The following is a 16231-nucleotide window of genomic DNA, read 5'->3' on the forward strand; positions in this document are numbered from 1 at the left end:
TGACATGCCCTGGCAGTGGCTGAGATCTCTACCAGGGGCTTACACTGTCCTGGAGCTGGAAGGGCTCTGGCCTGTGGGCAGAGCTAGGCTGAGTGAGACCCTTCCAGGCTTCCGCCTGGGGCACACTCCCTCCTGCTCCGAGAAAGTGGCAGCTTTCTCCCACCTGGCCACCTCTAAGTGGCCAGTGTTGTAATGAAAGAATTAGGTAATAGTGCTTGGTCATAATAGCCCCTGCAGTATGAGAAAATGGACACTTATTATAAATGGTTGCTGGAATTGAAAATTGGTACAGGGGCACCTGCATGGTTCAGTGGTTGAACATCTGCCTTTGGCTCAGGTCCTGGGATTGAGTCCCCCATCAGGCTCCCTGCACGGAGACTGCTTCTCCCTCTGCCTGTGTCTCTGCCTCTCTCTCTGTGTCTCTCATGAATAAATAAATAAAATCTTTTTAAAAAGAAAATTGGTGCAGTATTCTAATTATTTTTAAAGCAAACTACATGCCCAATGTGGGGTTTGAACTCACAACCCTGAGATTAAGAGTCTGAGTGCTCCACCACAACTTTACAGTTCCCTTCTCAGCAGAACAGAGAGCAGTGTTATGGAAACAAGTCTAAGGTTTCCAGTCCATGCCCATAAATTTCCCTTAATTTGGAGGAAGAGGGCTGGCGGCTTGGGCAAGATGACCACAGATCAACAACTTTCCCAGGCCTCAACCACAGCCTGAGAGAAAACGTGCATAGCCTTGTCTTAGTGTTTTTCTGTGACCTGGTACCTAGAACAGAAAGTTTGCCTCAGTGTCAGGGCAGAGCCCTCAACATTCAGGAAAAAGATGTGTACCCAGGGACAGAGGGTGGGACCGTGGGGAAATGAAAAAAGATAAAATTGTGTACAAAATCCAAATGCATAAAATCACAAATTCTACTGGGAAACATAAAACATGAATGCTTACTTCCAGAAACATGACTCTCTGGATTATACTTAATTTACCAATCAAATGAAATCTTAATGTAACCCTAATGACTCTCAAATGAATTATGGAGGGGAGGAGGCATGATTAAGTGATTCTTAAGTTCATCCAGGTGAGGAAACATCAGAAAATAGCCAGAGTCTCAAAAAGAAGCTACAAATTAGTGCTAAATGTGGAACAGTGCCTTTAGAATTCTAGGGGGAAATGCAGGATAGTGCTGTGATTAAACAGCTCTTGGTACACGACAGCATGTGTATGTCCAAAATCTGACAAAGTGAAAAATAACTGAACTAACAAATATTTACCTTTGGGTGTCAGGAATCAATCAGTAATGTCATTTTAATTACAACCTGTCAGTTGTTTTTTTCCTTAGACTGAAACCCTTGTTTGCATATTTGACTTAAAAATGTTAAGTGTTTTATAATAGTAGATAATCTATGTAGAAGTGTCATTTAGTTTTCTTTCCTAACAAAAGCCATATATTTTTTAAAAGCTGTGTATTCTTATTTGATAATTCCAATCTCTGTCCTTTTAACCTAGAAAAGGAATCTCTTGTTGGCATTTGAAGCAGCCGAAAGTGTAGGCATCAAACCCAGCCTGGTAAGTATCCTGTTTTATATCTTTGTGATACTTTATTCTACTTAGAGGAGAAAGAACTTTATGCCATCTACTAAACAATGTCTTACAGAACATTAAAATCTATTTGCTAAAGATCTGTTACTCATGATCCCTAATGTAAAAATATTTGTGGGGTTCCTGGGTAGCTCAGTTGGTTAGACATCAGACTCTTGATCTCAGCTTGTGTCTCAATCTCAGGGTTGTGAATTCAAGCCCCGCAACTTGGCTGAGTACTAGGTATGGAGCCTACTTTAAAAATAATAATAATAATAATTCAACTGATCTAACCACATATGATCTAGAGTTTTTTCCAAAGATTTCACTGTGGATAAATTTCATTCCTGGAAGCACAGTGGACTGAATTATCATTAAAGCTCTACTGTTCGGGACATCTGGGTGGCTCAGGTCTGAACGTCTTTGGCTCAGGGCATGATCCTGGAGTCCTGGGATCAAGTCCCACCATCAGGCTCCCTGCATGGAGCCTGCTTCTCTCTCTGCCTGTGTCTCTGCCTCTCTCTCTCTATGTCTCTCATGAATGAATAAATAAAATCTTTAAAAAAAAATTTTTTTTTAAACTCTACTGTTGGGCAGCCCCGGTGAACAGCGGTTTAGTGCCGCCTGCAGCCCGGGGTTTGATCCCGGAGACCCAGGATCGAGTCCCACATCGGGCTTCCTGCATGGAGCCTGCTTCTCCCTCTGCCTGTGTCTCTGCTTCTCTCTTCGCTATCTCTGAATGAATAAATAAATAAATAAATAAATCTTTTTTAAAAAAAATAAAATAAAATAAAACTCTACTGTTTAAGTCACCTAGAAATCTGATAAAATGTAATTATAAAAATATCAACACATAGTTGAGGTCTGAAGAAAGACTGGGAAATGACCAGATGTCAGAAATTCAAAGAAAAGTGAAAAACAGCCATGAGGCATAAACTGGAGTGCTGGTAGAGGGCACGTAGTAAAAGGGTACCTAATGGGTATGTTTTATGTAATGTCCACACAGGAACAAGAGACAAGGCTCTGAGCTCCCATCAACAGAACATTAGTCCTGAGACCCTTGCACAAAACCCAGGCTCACAAAATGATGTTCTTAGTGAAAGGGAAAATAAAAAAAAAAAAACCTCTACCTGCCAGTCTAGGGAAGTTATAAGGAAGCTTGATCTCCACCTTAGATTTTTTTGTGGTTGGAAAAAAAGAAAATCTGTAAGAAAAGAAAACCAACCCAGACAAAATTTAGAGTCTAAATTTATAATATCTGTGCTAGGGACACTTGGGGGGCTCAGTGGTTGAGCATCCTTTGGCTCAGGGTGTGTGTGATCCTGGAGACCCAGGATTGAGTCCCACATTGGCTCCCCACTTGGAGCCTGCTTCTCCCTCTGCCTGTGTCTCTGCCCCTCTCTCTCTCTGTCTCTCATGAATAAATAAGTAAAATCTTTAAATAATAATAATAATAATATCATCTGTGCCACAAGAAGCCCCTCGTTTATACTGAGGCAGAATCTTCTGATCTTCTGAGCTAGTAGTACAATGGCCACAGTTACACTCACAATCCAAAATTTAAAAACACTCAAGAAAATGATCCAGTTGAGCTAGTCATCAGAGCAAACAAAAGGATCATCTACCAGAGTGTGGGATAATAAAATAATAAGAAAGAGACTACAAAAGACTATGTTTAAACATATTAAAGAGGGGATCCCTGGGTGACTCAGCAGTTTAGTGCCTGCCTTCGGCTCAGGGCATGATCCTGGAGTCCCAGGATTGAGTCCCACATCAGACTCCCTGCATGGAGCCTGCTTCTCCCTCTGCCTATGTCTCTGCCTCTCTCTCTGTGTGTCTCTCATGAATAAATAAATAAAATCTTGGAAAAAAATATATTAAAGAGGTAAAAGAGGGAATAAAAATCATAAAGAAGGAGAATGGTACTATAAAAAAATATGGAGAAAGGATCAAATGACACTTGTAGAAATAAAATTGGGAATTAAGAAACCCAGCTGAGTTGAAAACCTGATTAGAAATAGCAGGAGAGGGATCCCTGGGTGGCGCAGCGGTTTGGCGCCTGCCTTTGGCCCAGGGCGCGATCCTGGAGACCCGGGATCGAATCCCACGTCGGGCTCCCGGTGCATGGAGCCTGCTTCTCCCTCTGCCTATGTCTCTGCCCCTCTCTCTCTCTCTCTCTCTCTCTCTCTCTGTGACTATCATAAGTAAATAAAAAAAAAAAAAAAAAGGATAGCTAAAAAAATCCATTTATAAAAAAAAAAAAAAAAGATTCAAAAAAAAAAAAAAAAGAAATAGCAGGAGAAAAAAAAAAAAAGAAAGAAATAGCAGGAGAGAGAACTCCTGAGCTGCAAAATAGAACTGAGGAAATTATGCAGAAAATAACACAGACATTTAAAAAGTGGAAAATAGAGGGATTTTATTAGTATGTATTCAAATTCAAGAAATGGGGGTGGGGTATGTGCCTGGTTAGCTCAATTTGTTGAGTGTCCAGCTCTTGATTTTGGCTCAGATCATGATCTCAGGGTCATGAGACCCCCCTCTGCCCTTACCCACACACACACACTCATGCACACGTGTGTATGCTTGCTCTCGCTTTCTCTAACATAAATAAATAAAATCTTTAAAAAAAAAAGATAAATTCAAGAAATGGAAATCCAACTAACAGTTGCTTAAACCATAAAGCTGTTAATTTTATTTTTTAATGAGAAGTCCAGAATCAGGATTGGTTCACTGCTTAGTTTTTTGTGTTTTTTTTTTTTAAGATTCTGTTTATTCATGAGAGACATAGAGACCTAGGCAGAGAGAAGCAGGCTCCCTGCAGGGAGGCTGATATAAGACTCAATCCCAGGACCCCAGGACCATGACTCAAGCCAAAAGCAGATGCTCAACCATTAAGCCACCCAGGTGCCCCAACTGCTCAATATTATAAACAAGGATCCCAGAGTGTGTCTTATCTGCAGCCCACCATCTTTAACCTATTGGCTCTTTGTCCCCACGTCCTCTGCAGTTGAACATGGTTGCCAAGCTCCAGACATTACTCCTATCTGCAGGACAGGAAGGACAGAGAACAGATAGAACAAGTGCCTCATATCTTACCCCTTTGATAAAGAAATCAAAAAGTTTCCCAGAGTCCCTCCAGCCCATTGGCAGTACCCTGTTACTTGACCAGCCCAGCTGCAAGGGAACTTGAGAAAGTAAGCAATTTATATTCTCCATTCTCTTTAGCAGGAAGCCTACAAGGGATAGAGAGGTTCAGAATGACTATTAGATTAACCAACTGGTAGTGTCCATTGCAGAGTTTAAGAGAGTGGAAGATAAAATCAGACAATTTCTAAGTCCCATGATCAGTGGAAATTCCAGAAGAGGAAAGAAAGAAGAATATTTAAAGAAATGGTACCTGTAGTTTTTCCAGAATGTTCAAAGACCATAGATTCTTAACCTCAAATAAGATGAATCAAATGATACAATGACTCCTGCATCTGGCTTCCTGTGTGGAGCCTGCTTCTCCCTCTGCCTATGTCTCTGCCTCTCTCTCTCTCTCTCTCATGAATAAATAAACAAAATATTTTTTTTTAAAAAAAGAGAAAGAACCTTAACTATTAAAGAAATTGAATTCATTGTTTAAAAATGTAATCATGCGCACCAAAAATCCCAGTAAGTCCAAATTCTATGAAACTTTTAAGAAACAGATGTCCCTATCACATAAATAAAAGGCTAGAGAATTTGGAAAGGAGGTGACATACATGTCTGGCCAAGATGGAGTAACAGAAACCTGATTTATCTTCCCTTCTAAAACACTGAACAGCTACCAAGTAACAACAGATAATCAATGTAAGGAATCAAAGAAGAAATGAGAACTTGTTAGATGATAGTCTACGCAGATATGTTTTCCTCTGTAGCATTACAGCTAACAATTGCTTTTTTAACATTTTCTCCCTATTTTTTTTTTTTTTTATCTGACACACTGCAGGAGTTAGTGAAAGCTAGGAATGAGATCATCTTGTTGAACTAATTGTCAGAGGCAGCAGTTTCATTTTTACGGATGTCTGAGACAAGATACTGACAAGCATAATAATTAATCTCAAAAACATTTAGGGAGCATGTTTGTGAGCAATGTAACTAGTTGGTGCCGTCCACAAAACAGAAACTTCCCACATTATTAAGTTTGCTTTGCATTATCTTGATGTGGATTGAAAAATAATCTTTAATTACACATGATAACTTCTAAAAATATATATATATATGTATGTATATGCAGAATTGGCAGCAGTAATAACCCCAAGCCTTTGATCAAGATCTATTGTAAGATTAGTGAGGAAAAAAGTTCAATTATATGTGTATATCCAAGTAAATATAGGTTTCTGGTGTAGCATATTAGCAAGGATGAGATTATTTCTTAAATGAAAGCTCGATCATGTTTTCCCAATTTTGGAATGCATTCCTTCTCAGCCACAGTGTAACATAGAGGTTTAGCCCACCAAGTGTGAGCAACTCTTCAGAGAAAGAATAGGTGAGAGAGGACATGTGGTATCATTGCTGTTACTGAAAAGACAGAATGTTTGTCCTCCGAGGGTTGATGTGTTTGTATCCTGGTGAACAGAAGACCCTCATGCTGAGTCATACAGTCTTTTGGGATGTTGCCTACTGAGTAAGCCACCCAAACAGTCACTACACACAGAGATCAGGACAGGGAAGTCTTAACAATTCAGGATTTTATGAGGCTATCAAAATGATTCCTTAACTGAGCCTGCTCTGTAGTATAAACTTTAAGAGGTATACTTAAAGAATTAATGTGAGTTTAGCATTATGAAGTATGAAAATGTATGAAAAATATTTTTTGTGTTGATTATGTGCCATTTTCTTTTTAAGATTTTGTTTATTTATTTAGAGAGAGAGTGTGTGTGTGCAAGCAGCGGGAGGGACAGAGGGAGAAGAAGAGAAAGAGAAACAGACTCCCTGCTGAATGCAGAGCCCAACCCAGGGCTCCATCTCACAACCCTGAGATCATGACCTGAGCTGAAATTAAGAATTGGATGCTAGGGGATCCCTGGGTGGCGCAGCGGTTTGGTGCCTGCCTTTGGCCCAGGGCGCGATCCTGGAGACCCGGGATCGAATCCCACATCGGGCTCCCGGTGCATGGAGCCTGCTTCTCCCTCTGCCTGTGTCTCTGCGCCTCTCTCTCTCTCTCTGTGACTATCATAAATAAATAAAAAAAAAAAAAGATAATGTTTAAAATTAAAAAAAAAAAAAAAGAATTGGATGCTCAACCAACTGAGTTATACAGGCGCCCCCAGTCATTTTCTGTGTGTTGACTCATTGAGTCCTCTCCGAAGTCCTGTGAAGACAGATGCTCCTTACAGGTGTACCACTGAGGCAGGCGCAGGTCCATAAAAGGTCATACACTAGTGGCTGGCAAAGGCAAGAGTCAACCAGGCAGGTCTTCTCCAGAGCCCACGTCTCACCTACTGTATGACCCTTCATCCAGGACAGCCATGTCCACCTTCTGGGCTCTTAATGCATGATGTACTCAGTACTATATAGCTCATGCAGTGTTACATTGTAATATATCTGATTATAGGGCTTATCTCCATCCCTCCGAGACCATGAGATCCCAAGGACAGGAAGCTTTATCTCTTTTTTTTTTTTCAATTTTTTTTATTATGGTAAAATACATGTAACATGATCTACGCATCTGTCACTTAGCGCCACACTGTCCTGATTCATACAACTTGATAGATCATGAAATCAAGTCTTCCAATTTTATTTTTTTTAGAATTTCTTTGGTTGTCCTAGTGCCTTTGCTGTATACATTTTAGAATCAGATTGTCAATGTCAATCCCCCAAAAAAGCTTGCCAGGGTTTTGATTGGGATTGTGTTCTATCTATAGATCAGATTGGGAAGAATTGACATTTTATCAATACTTAGTTATCTGATCCATAAACATCGAATACTCTCCATTTATTTAGAGATTCTTGATTTTTTTTTAAAGATTTTATTTATTAAAAAAAAAAAAAGATTTTATTTATTCATGAGAGACAGAGAGAATGCCAGAGACACAGGCAGAGGGAAAAGCAGGCTCCATACAGGGAAGCCTGATGGGGACTTGAAACCAGAACCCCAGGATCACGCCCTGAGCCGAAGGCAGATGCTCAACCGCTGAGCCACCCAGGCGTCCCTTGATTTTTTTTTTTCAAGATTTTAATTATTTATTCATGAGAGACACAGAGAGGCAGAGACATAGGCAGAGGGGGAAGCAGGCTCCCCACAGGCACTCAATCCCAGGACCCTGGGGTCACAACCTAAGCCAAAGGCAGATGCTCAACCACTGAACTACCCAGGTGCCTGCTTCTTGATTTTTTTCATCAGTGTTTTGTAGTTTTTTGCATATAATGTTTTATAAGAAAGTTTTCTGCATATACATCCTTTTTTAAAATTTAGTGCCATTTAAATGATTTGGTTTGGTTTGGTTTCACATTTCAGTTGTTCATTGGTGGTATATAAAATAGGAAAGCTATCGACTGAGATCTTGCTAAATTTGCGTATTAGTTCCAATGGGTTTTTTTTTGTAGACTCTGGAGTTTTCTACATAGATGATCCTGTCATCTGCAAATAAAAACAGGTTTGAAAAAATTAAAAAATTAAAAACAGGTTTGGTCCTGCCTTTCCAGTCTATGCCTTTTGTTTCTTTTTCTTGCCTTATTACATTAGCTAGAACTTCTGGCATAGTGTTGAATGGGAAAGGTGAGAGAAGACATCCTTGCCTTGTTCTTTTCTCCTCATCTTAGTGGGAAAGTATCCAGTCTCTCTCCATTAAGTCAACTTTCGGTTTTTGTGTGTATCTTCTATTAGGTAAAAGAAATATCCTTCTATTTTTCTAGCTTTTCAGGAGTTTTTGTCACGAATAGTTGTTGAATTCTGTAAGCAGGCATATCTCATTTGTGTTTCACTGTATTGAGCTTCACGGATACTGCATTTTTTTAAAAGATTTTATTTATTTATACATGAGAGACATAGAGAGAGAGAGAGAGAGAGGCAGAGACACAGGGAGCCTGATGTGGGACTCGATCCTGGGACCCCAGGATCACACCCTGGTCCCAAGGCAGGTGCTAAACTGCTGAGCCACCCAGGGATCCCCACATTTTCTTTTACAAACTGGAAGATTTGTGGCAGTCCTGCATCAAGCCAGTCTCACCTCTGTTGTGCCAACAGCAGGTGCTAACTTTGTGTCTCTGTGTCACATTTTGGTAATTCTTGAAATTATTATTTATAATTATATTTTTATTATTATTTTAATAATTATAATTATAATTTTATTATTATTTGTGATGGTGATCTGTCATCAGTGATTACACCTTACTGAAAGCTTAGATGATGGTTAGGATTTTTTTAGCAATAAAATATTTTTTAATTAAGGTATGTACAGTTGACCCTTGAATAGCATAGAGGTTGGGGGGCACCAATCCCCCCCATGCAGTCAAATATCTCTGTATAATTTTTAACTCCCCAGAAACTTTGCTAATATCCTACTGTTGACCAGAAACTTTACCAATAATATCTATTACAAATATTTTGTATGTTTTAGATATTATATACTATATTCTTAAAGTGAAGTATGTTGTTAAGAAAATCATAAAGAAGAGAAAATATGGGCAGCCCGAGTGGCTCAGCGGTTTAGCACCACCTTCGGCCCAGGGAGTGATCCTAGAGTCCCAGGATCAAGTCCTGTGTCGGGTTCCCTGCATGGAGCCTGCTTCTCCCTCTGCCTGTGTCTGCCTCTCTCTCTCTCTCTCTCTTTCTCTCTCTCTCTCTCTCTCCCTCTCTTTTTCTCTCTGTGTAATTAATAAATAAATAAAATCTTTAAAAAAAAAAAAAAAAGAAGAGGGATCCCGGGGTGGCACAGCGGTTTGGCACCTGCCTTTGGCCCAGGGCGCGATCCTGGAGACCCAGGATTGAGTCCCACGTCGGGCTCCCGGTGCGTGGAGCCTGCTTCTCCCTCTGCCTGTGTCTCTGCCTCTCTCTCTCTCTCTCTCTCTATGACTATCATAAATAAATAAAATAAAATAAATACTTAAAAAAAAAGAAGAGAAAATATATTTATAGTACCATACTGTATTTATCCCAAAAAGTTCACAAATAAGTGGATCCACACAATTCAAACGTGTGTTATGCAAAAGTCAAATATACATTTTTGGGGTTTTTTAGACACATGCTGTTGCACACATAATAGACCAAACGTAATGTAACTTATGTGCACTGGAAACTGAAAAAATTCATTTGACTTGTTTATGCTGCTTTATTGTGGTGGTCTGGGACCAAACTCACAAATATCTTCAAGAATGTATAAATGCTTTTTTCTCCATCTGTTGATATCATATAATTTTTCTCATTAAGCCTGTTAAACTTTGATGGATGTTGAACCTGTCTTGAATTCCTAATGTGAACCCCACTTGATCATGATTCGGTTTGCTAATATTTGTTAAGGACTTTTGTGTCTGTGTTCATGTGGGAATCGGTAGCTTGTAATGTTTCTGCCTGGTTTGGCGTTAGGGCCACACTGGCTCTGCAGAAGGAGTGAGGAAGTGTGCCCTCCTCTTCTATTTCCTGGAAGAGAATGTGTAGAATTGGTATTACTTCTTCCTTAAGTATTTAGCAGAATTTGCCAGTGAAACCATCTGGGCCCAGTGTTTTCTATTTTGAAAGGTTTTCAGCTACTAATTCAAATAAATGTCCCAGATTTTTGTTTAGGCAGCATACTCTCCCTTCTTCTGAAATGTGCTCCATTGTTCCTTCAAAATGTTTGAAGAAGTGTTGACAATGTACAGAGTATTTTTATTATTGTTATTATTGTTATAATTTTATATTTATAAAAAACAATTTTTTAATTGTTATTACTGTTCAAGCATGTGATAAGATAGTCTGAGTAAAGCCATGAATTCTTTTTTAAGATTGTATTTATTTATTCATGAGAGACAGAGAGAGAGAGGCAGAGACACAGGCAGAGGGAGAAGCAGGCTCCCTGCGGGGAGCCGGATGCAGGACTGAATCCCAGGACTCCGGGATCATGCCCTGGGCTGAAGGCAGATGCTCAAAGGTGTGATCCTGCACCACCCGGTGTCCCAAAGCTGTGAATATTGATCAGACTCCCATGTCCTCTCTGAGACGGAAGACACATCCTTCCTTGCCAGTGATATGCTGATAATTTTTTAGCGCAACCAGGAAGCAAAACTCATAAAATATATTTAGATGTCATGGAAACAAAATAAATGGCTGGTTACAGGTCTCTGTCACCATCCAAGAACATATGTGCCAAATAGGTTCAGCCTTGATTTTTCCACCACATCCCTGCTCTTGGCTTTACATCAGAGTCCTTTCCTACTGTTCTCTTGTGACCACAAAAGAATCCAAACTCAGTCCTGCAGTGAATTATTTAATACGTACAGCAGCACAAATTTCAGGAATATGTGGCGGCTGCTTGACGGAGCAGCCAGCCCTCCTGCCTGTCACTCTCTGGCCTCCACTGCTTGCTTGCTGATTCCCCACTAAAGCAAGGGAAAAGCAACCACAACAAACACTAAGTGGTCTAATACTCAATTCTGATAAGACAGGGGTTGCAGGTTCAGTTGGTTCAAGGCTTTCGTGGTAACCCCATTCGTGGGAATTCACCTCAAGGCACGAATTCAACGGTATCTATCCCACAAAGGTGCTTATCACAAAGTCGGTCGTGTGGAGATGTCACATTAGATGTCATGTCGATTGTGAGGCAGTAGTTCCTTGGACTGTGTGCATCAACTGCCATGACAGCCAGCATGGCAGCTTGTAAAACTGCATGTGGAAAACATGAAGTAGAAAAGCACAGAGAGCTCCTGAGTGGCTCAGTCAGTTAAGCATCTGACCTGACTTTGGCTCAGGTCATGATCTCAGGGTTGTGCGAGTGAGCCCCACATGGGCTCTGCGCTGGGTATGAAGCCTGCTTAAGATTCTCTCTTTCCCTCTCTCCCTCTGCCCCTCCCACCACCCCCTAGCTCTCTACCTCTAAAACACACACACACAAACACACACACACACATACGGAGTGCACAAAAGTGTGTCCACTTGATGGAAGTATGAGAGAACATAGATGTACATTCCAGTATAACTTAGAAAAGTGGAAATCATGCTATGATAGTGGAATTATGGGTGACTTTCTCTTTCCAAAACATTTTTTTTTAATGCTGTCCTGTTATTAAGATGAAATGGGCCAGGAAGTCAGATCTAGTCTTTTTAAAAGGGACGGCATCAAAATAAATAAATAAATAAATAAATGAAATGAAATAAAATAAATAAAAGGGATGGTATCTCCCCATTAAATAGGAATAAACTGCTTTTCTTTTAACATTTAACATTACTGGGATCCCGGGATCCCTGGGTGGCGCAGCGGTTTAGCGCCTGCCTTTGGCCCAGGGCGCGATCCTGGAAACCCGGGATCGAATCCCACGTCGGGCTCCCGGTGCATGGAGCCTGCTTCTCCCTCTGCCTGTGTCTCTGACTCTCTCTCTCTCTCTCTCTCTCTGTGTGACTATCATAAATAAATAAAAAATAAAAAAAAAAAATAAAATTTAAAAAACATTACTGGGATCCCTGGGTGGCGCAGCGGTTTAGCGCCTGCCTTTGGCCCAGGGCGCGATCCTGGAGACCCAGGATCGAATCCCACGTCGGGCTCCCGGTGCATGGAGCCTGCTTCTCCCTCTACCCGTGTCTCTGCCTCTCTCTCTCTCTCTGTGTGCCTATCATAAATTAAAAAAAAAAAAAAAACATTTAACATTACTTCAGTGTTGCCTACACCTTCCATCCAAGCAGGTGAAGGGTTTCTAGGCAGTACCAGCCCCAACCTGAATCCCAGCCCTTTTGTCAGGGGTGGGGGTCTGTGGTGTTCCCACTGTGACCTCGTCTTTTCTCCTGCAGGAACTCAGTGAGATGCTGTACACAGACCGGCCTGACTGGCAGAGCGTGATGCAGTACGTGGCCCAGATCTACAAGTACTTTGAGACATAAGCCTGGAGGTCCCGAGAGCACGCCCCGCTGCCTGCAGCTTGTCCTGGAAGCACCTGGTCACTTTCCACAGGCCCTGCTCCATCCACCACCCACGACGCTCAATCCAGGGGAACCAACACACAAATGAGAAACGGAGCTGGGTTCCACCTCACACCCGCTTTAAATCCAGATGCATTTGGAGTATCTTGAGGAAGCGTGCTCTCCCACAGGCCTCCTTCCTTTCAGACCTAAGGGTCCTTGCCCAGGCCCACCCCACAAGAACCCAGTAGGACATCTCCGGTGACACGGTGCCATTTCACCCGTGAGCTGCTGAGATTCACAACAAACACTTCCAAATCAGTCATCTTTTCATGAAAAATCCAGCCTTTTGCCTTGATAGAAACTTTGCCCTTCCCACCACCCACCCCGTCCAAAACAGAAACAGCCAACCAAACACAAAAAGACATTTTGCTCTCGAGCAGCCTGGAAATACATGAGCCCCGCCTTTTTTGGGAAATATGCTTATTTTCCAGATTCCAGTTTTGACCCTGGAACCTGATTGCACTTTTTCAAACTTGCTGTCACTTATTGGAATCTTTGGATGGAAAGGAAGAGGCGTGAGAATATAGAGTAGCCCCTGGGTGGTTTGCTGCTGTGTCCCCATGGGGTGGCCTGCAGATAGAAGTGTGTGTCTGTGTGCTTGGACGCACTCAAGCTCAGAGTTCCGGTCACTCACGGGCCGAGAGAGAGACGTCAGCCACTGTCCCCACCCTTACCCCCGCCTTGTCCTCCTGTTCATTCCTGGTACCATTCTCACCCACACCCGTCTCCCCTGGGTACAGAATGTTCCTCACATGTGAAGTGGCCTGTGCCCACCCAGGTCTTCATGAGTTTGCACACATAGGCTGCAGAGGGGTATTTCTTGGAATACTGGGCAGACAGCAAATGTGAATGCTATTTCAACTCTGGACTTGGTGTTTAGAACCTCATCAGGCCCCTCACATTTGCTTGGCAAAAGCAAGCCCTGAGTCTACTATCCTGCTGTCACCCTTAGTGGCAGCGGAGCCCTTCCCAGAGCAGCCCAGGGTCACCTGGGAAGTGCAGGTGGGCGCCTGCTAACTGCCTGCAGTGTGCTCCTGTTGGGCACATTGATGCACATTACCCAGCCCATGTGACTCCCACCTGTCACAGGGGACTTGTCAGCACCCACCACCTGCTGGTACGAGTGCCCCTCCGACAAAGAGCCATCCTCACCTCTGGCACTGGCAGTTACAGTACTGCGTCATTTTCAGGTCTATCTCTGATTTATTGCTTGGTCGGGCAACCTGGTCCCTGTCCTGGAAGAAGCATGACCAGTACCACCTCAGTACAGGTGACAGCTTTGCCTTGCAAAGGGGCCATCCCTCCTCCTCGAGCAGCCACAGCGGCCTGCTTACGGTTCTCCTTTGGGGCCTGAGATCAGAATCTCCCAGGGAGCTAGTTAAAAACGCCCCTACCCCCAGCCTGCCCCATCCGTTGACTCAGAGTATCTGGAATGGGACCAGGGAACTACTATGTGTGTTTTCACAGTTCCCTGACAACCCCTGAGAGTAGAGAACCCCTTCCTCTCACTCCCCAGGGCCGGGCCCTGAGCACAGTTGCTAAAGACGACCCCCTAAGTGGCTCCTTCGTTTTTGCATGGAGGTGGAGAGGCAAAGTCTGAACAAATTAAATTTACTCCTTCCTGATGAACGTATCCAAATGGAAGATATCCCATGTTGCTCCAGGCACCTGCCTTTTGTTGACATAACTGATGCATTTTCATTAACTCTGAGCGACTGCCTTGGTCTCCGTTGCAGTGGGGAAAGGTAACATCCCAGGCAGTTGGGGTGAGCTGTTGCCTGTGTGTTTAATCTGGGATTACCGCAGGGTTTCTGTGGGAGAAGCAGTTGAGGTTCTTGGGATACCTGGAGCGGGTGTTCAGCATTACCAGGGCCCTGTTTTTAGTGATTATTGTAAATGAGTCTGAAGATCCAGCTCTGGGTGAAGCAGCAGCATCTATGCAGTGGTGATGCTTCTCCTTCCCCTTGCCCTACACTGGAGCCTGCTCCCTTCAGGCGATAAAGAAGGAAAGAAAGGCCGTGGGCGATATATTTTTATAACTCAAAGAAGCTCCTTGGCTACCGTTTTCTTTACCAGTGGGCATGCTTCTAGAAGGGGAAGCGCGTGTCCTGCTCGTGGGTGGCATCGGCGGCAGGTCTAACCCTGCAGGCCCTGGGAGAGGAACCAAGCCTTACTGCACCTGCAGGACCTGGGTAGGGGGGCTGTCCTGGGCCACCTGGGGCTGGGCTGCAGGATGGGGTTTTTAGATCCATTTTTAGCTGAAGAGCTCAGAGCACAAGGTGAACATGGGAACTTAATTGAGAAAACAAGGTAGGGTCAGCAAACTACGGTCTCCAGTTTCCTGTCCTGAGGCTTTCCGATGCTGCAGTAGCCACTTTGGTTTTCTCCTGCCTTCATTTAAAGACATTTGGTGGTTCTGTGGATCCTCTTTCTGTAAAATGTACTGTTCTTAAGTAAAAGACAGATGCAAAAGGCAAGACCCCAAAGAGCAGAGGTGGTTTTTAAAGCCGCGAAGAGCTGTCCGTGGCTTTCCTCGCTGTGAGATCCCTGGGCGTGAGCTCTGGTGCCAGCCCCCCATCCCCCCCACCCCGCATTAGCCATTCTGAGGAACCAGGCAAATGCCCACTTCTGGTGTCCTATTCCCTTCTCACTTCAGAAATGAGGTTAGTCTTTGGTTTTCGTTCTTCATTCAGCTGTTGTTTCCTAGCTTCGGTTGAGACCGAAGTGTCCCAAAGCAAAAAGCCATCTGGCGGTGACCAGTATCTGCGGTGTTTCCAACCCCCCCAAAAAAACAACACTGGCCGTTCCTCTGAAGCCCCCCAGTCCCACTTCCTTGTGGGGGGAGGGCAGGCATTTCGGAGCCTGTGGAAGGAGAGGACTCGTGTCTGCAAACCCATTTGCCAAATCGGCGGCAGCTCCTCCATCCCCAAGCTGGAGCGCCATTCGGCACGAGCCACCGGCGACCTGCGGTCAAGAATATAGCCTAGGCACGTTTGCAAAAAGTATTTTTAATATTGCATCTGCCCCGGCTCCCTGGGTATTTCACTTTTCTGACCCAGGTTAGACCTTGGCTAAGTCTCTAACATCCTCAGTAGCTCCCTGATTTTAACTACATTAGTTGAATGCACTTGATACATCTGTGGCCTCGTTTCTACAAAGGCCACCCCCAGCGCCGGGAGGACGGGACACGCCCACGTGGTGTATCCAGCTATTAATGCGGAAGCTGGGATGTGTGGCTGTGATTTATTATTTCTAATAAATCTATTTTGTTTCGGTCTGATTGTGAATTTTTCCCAGTGACACTCCTTGTCATTGTCAGCCTTCCGTCAGAATGGCAAGCCTCATGCCGACAAGCGCCTCCTGATCTTTATTGCTCATTGGGCCCATGGTCCCCGCTGAGCTCTCACCCGTGTCACTGGAAGTTATGGGAAAGGCCCGGGGTCCCAATGGCTTTTCCGCCTCCTCGCATTCGCAACCCTCCTGCCGGGACTGCCGTTCCTTGTGCCAGTGACCCGTTGGGGGGAGGGTGCACACGGGTA

General features: G+C 43.4%; 1 protein-coding gene across 7 annotated transcripts in view; it reads left to right on the forward strand.

Moving 5' to 3' along the window:
- Positions 1-15979, forward strand: part of SPECC1 (sperm antigen with calponin homology and coiled-coil domains 1) — a 286151-nt gene extending 270172 nt beyond the window's left edge. For 6 of the 7 annotated variants that reach the window (XM_077892486.1, XM_077892485.1, XM_077892484.1 and 3 more), the window contains 2 exons: positions 1508-1567; positions 12522-15979. In XM_077892486.1, coding sequence (XP_077748612.1) covers positions 1508-1567; positions 12522-12611 — 150 coding nt within the window. In that variant the 3' untranslated portion in view covers positions 12612-15979. Of the gene's footprint in view, positions 1-1507; positions 1568-8149; positions 8200-12521 lie in introns of all 7 variants that reach the window. The other variant, XM_077892487.1, reaches the window with a different exon arrangement.
- Positions 15980-16231: the final 252 nt, after the last annotated feature.

This window comes from Canis aureus, chromosome 3 (genome assembly GCF_053574225.1).
Source record: "Canis aureus isolate CA01 chromosome 3, VMU_Caureus_v.1.0, whole genome shotgun sequence".
Taxonomy (NCBI): domain Eukaryota; kingdom Metazoa; phylum Chordata; class Mammalia; order Carnivora; family Canidae; genus Canis; species Canis aureus.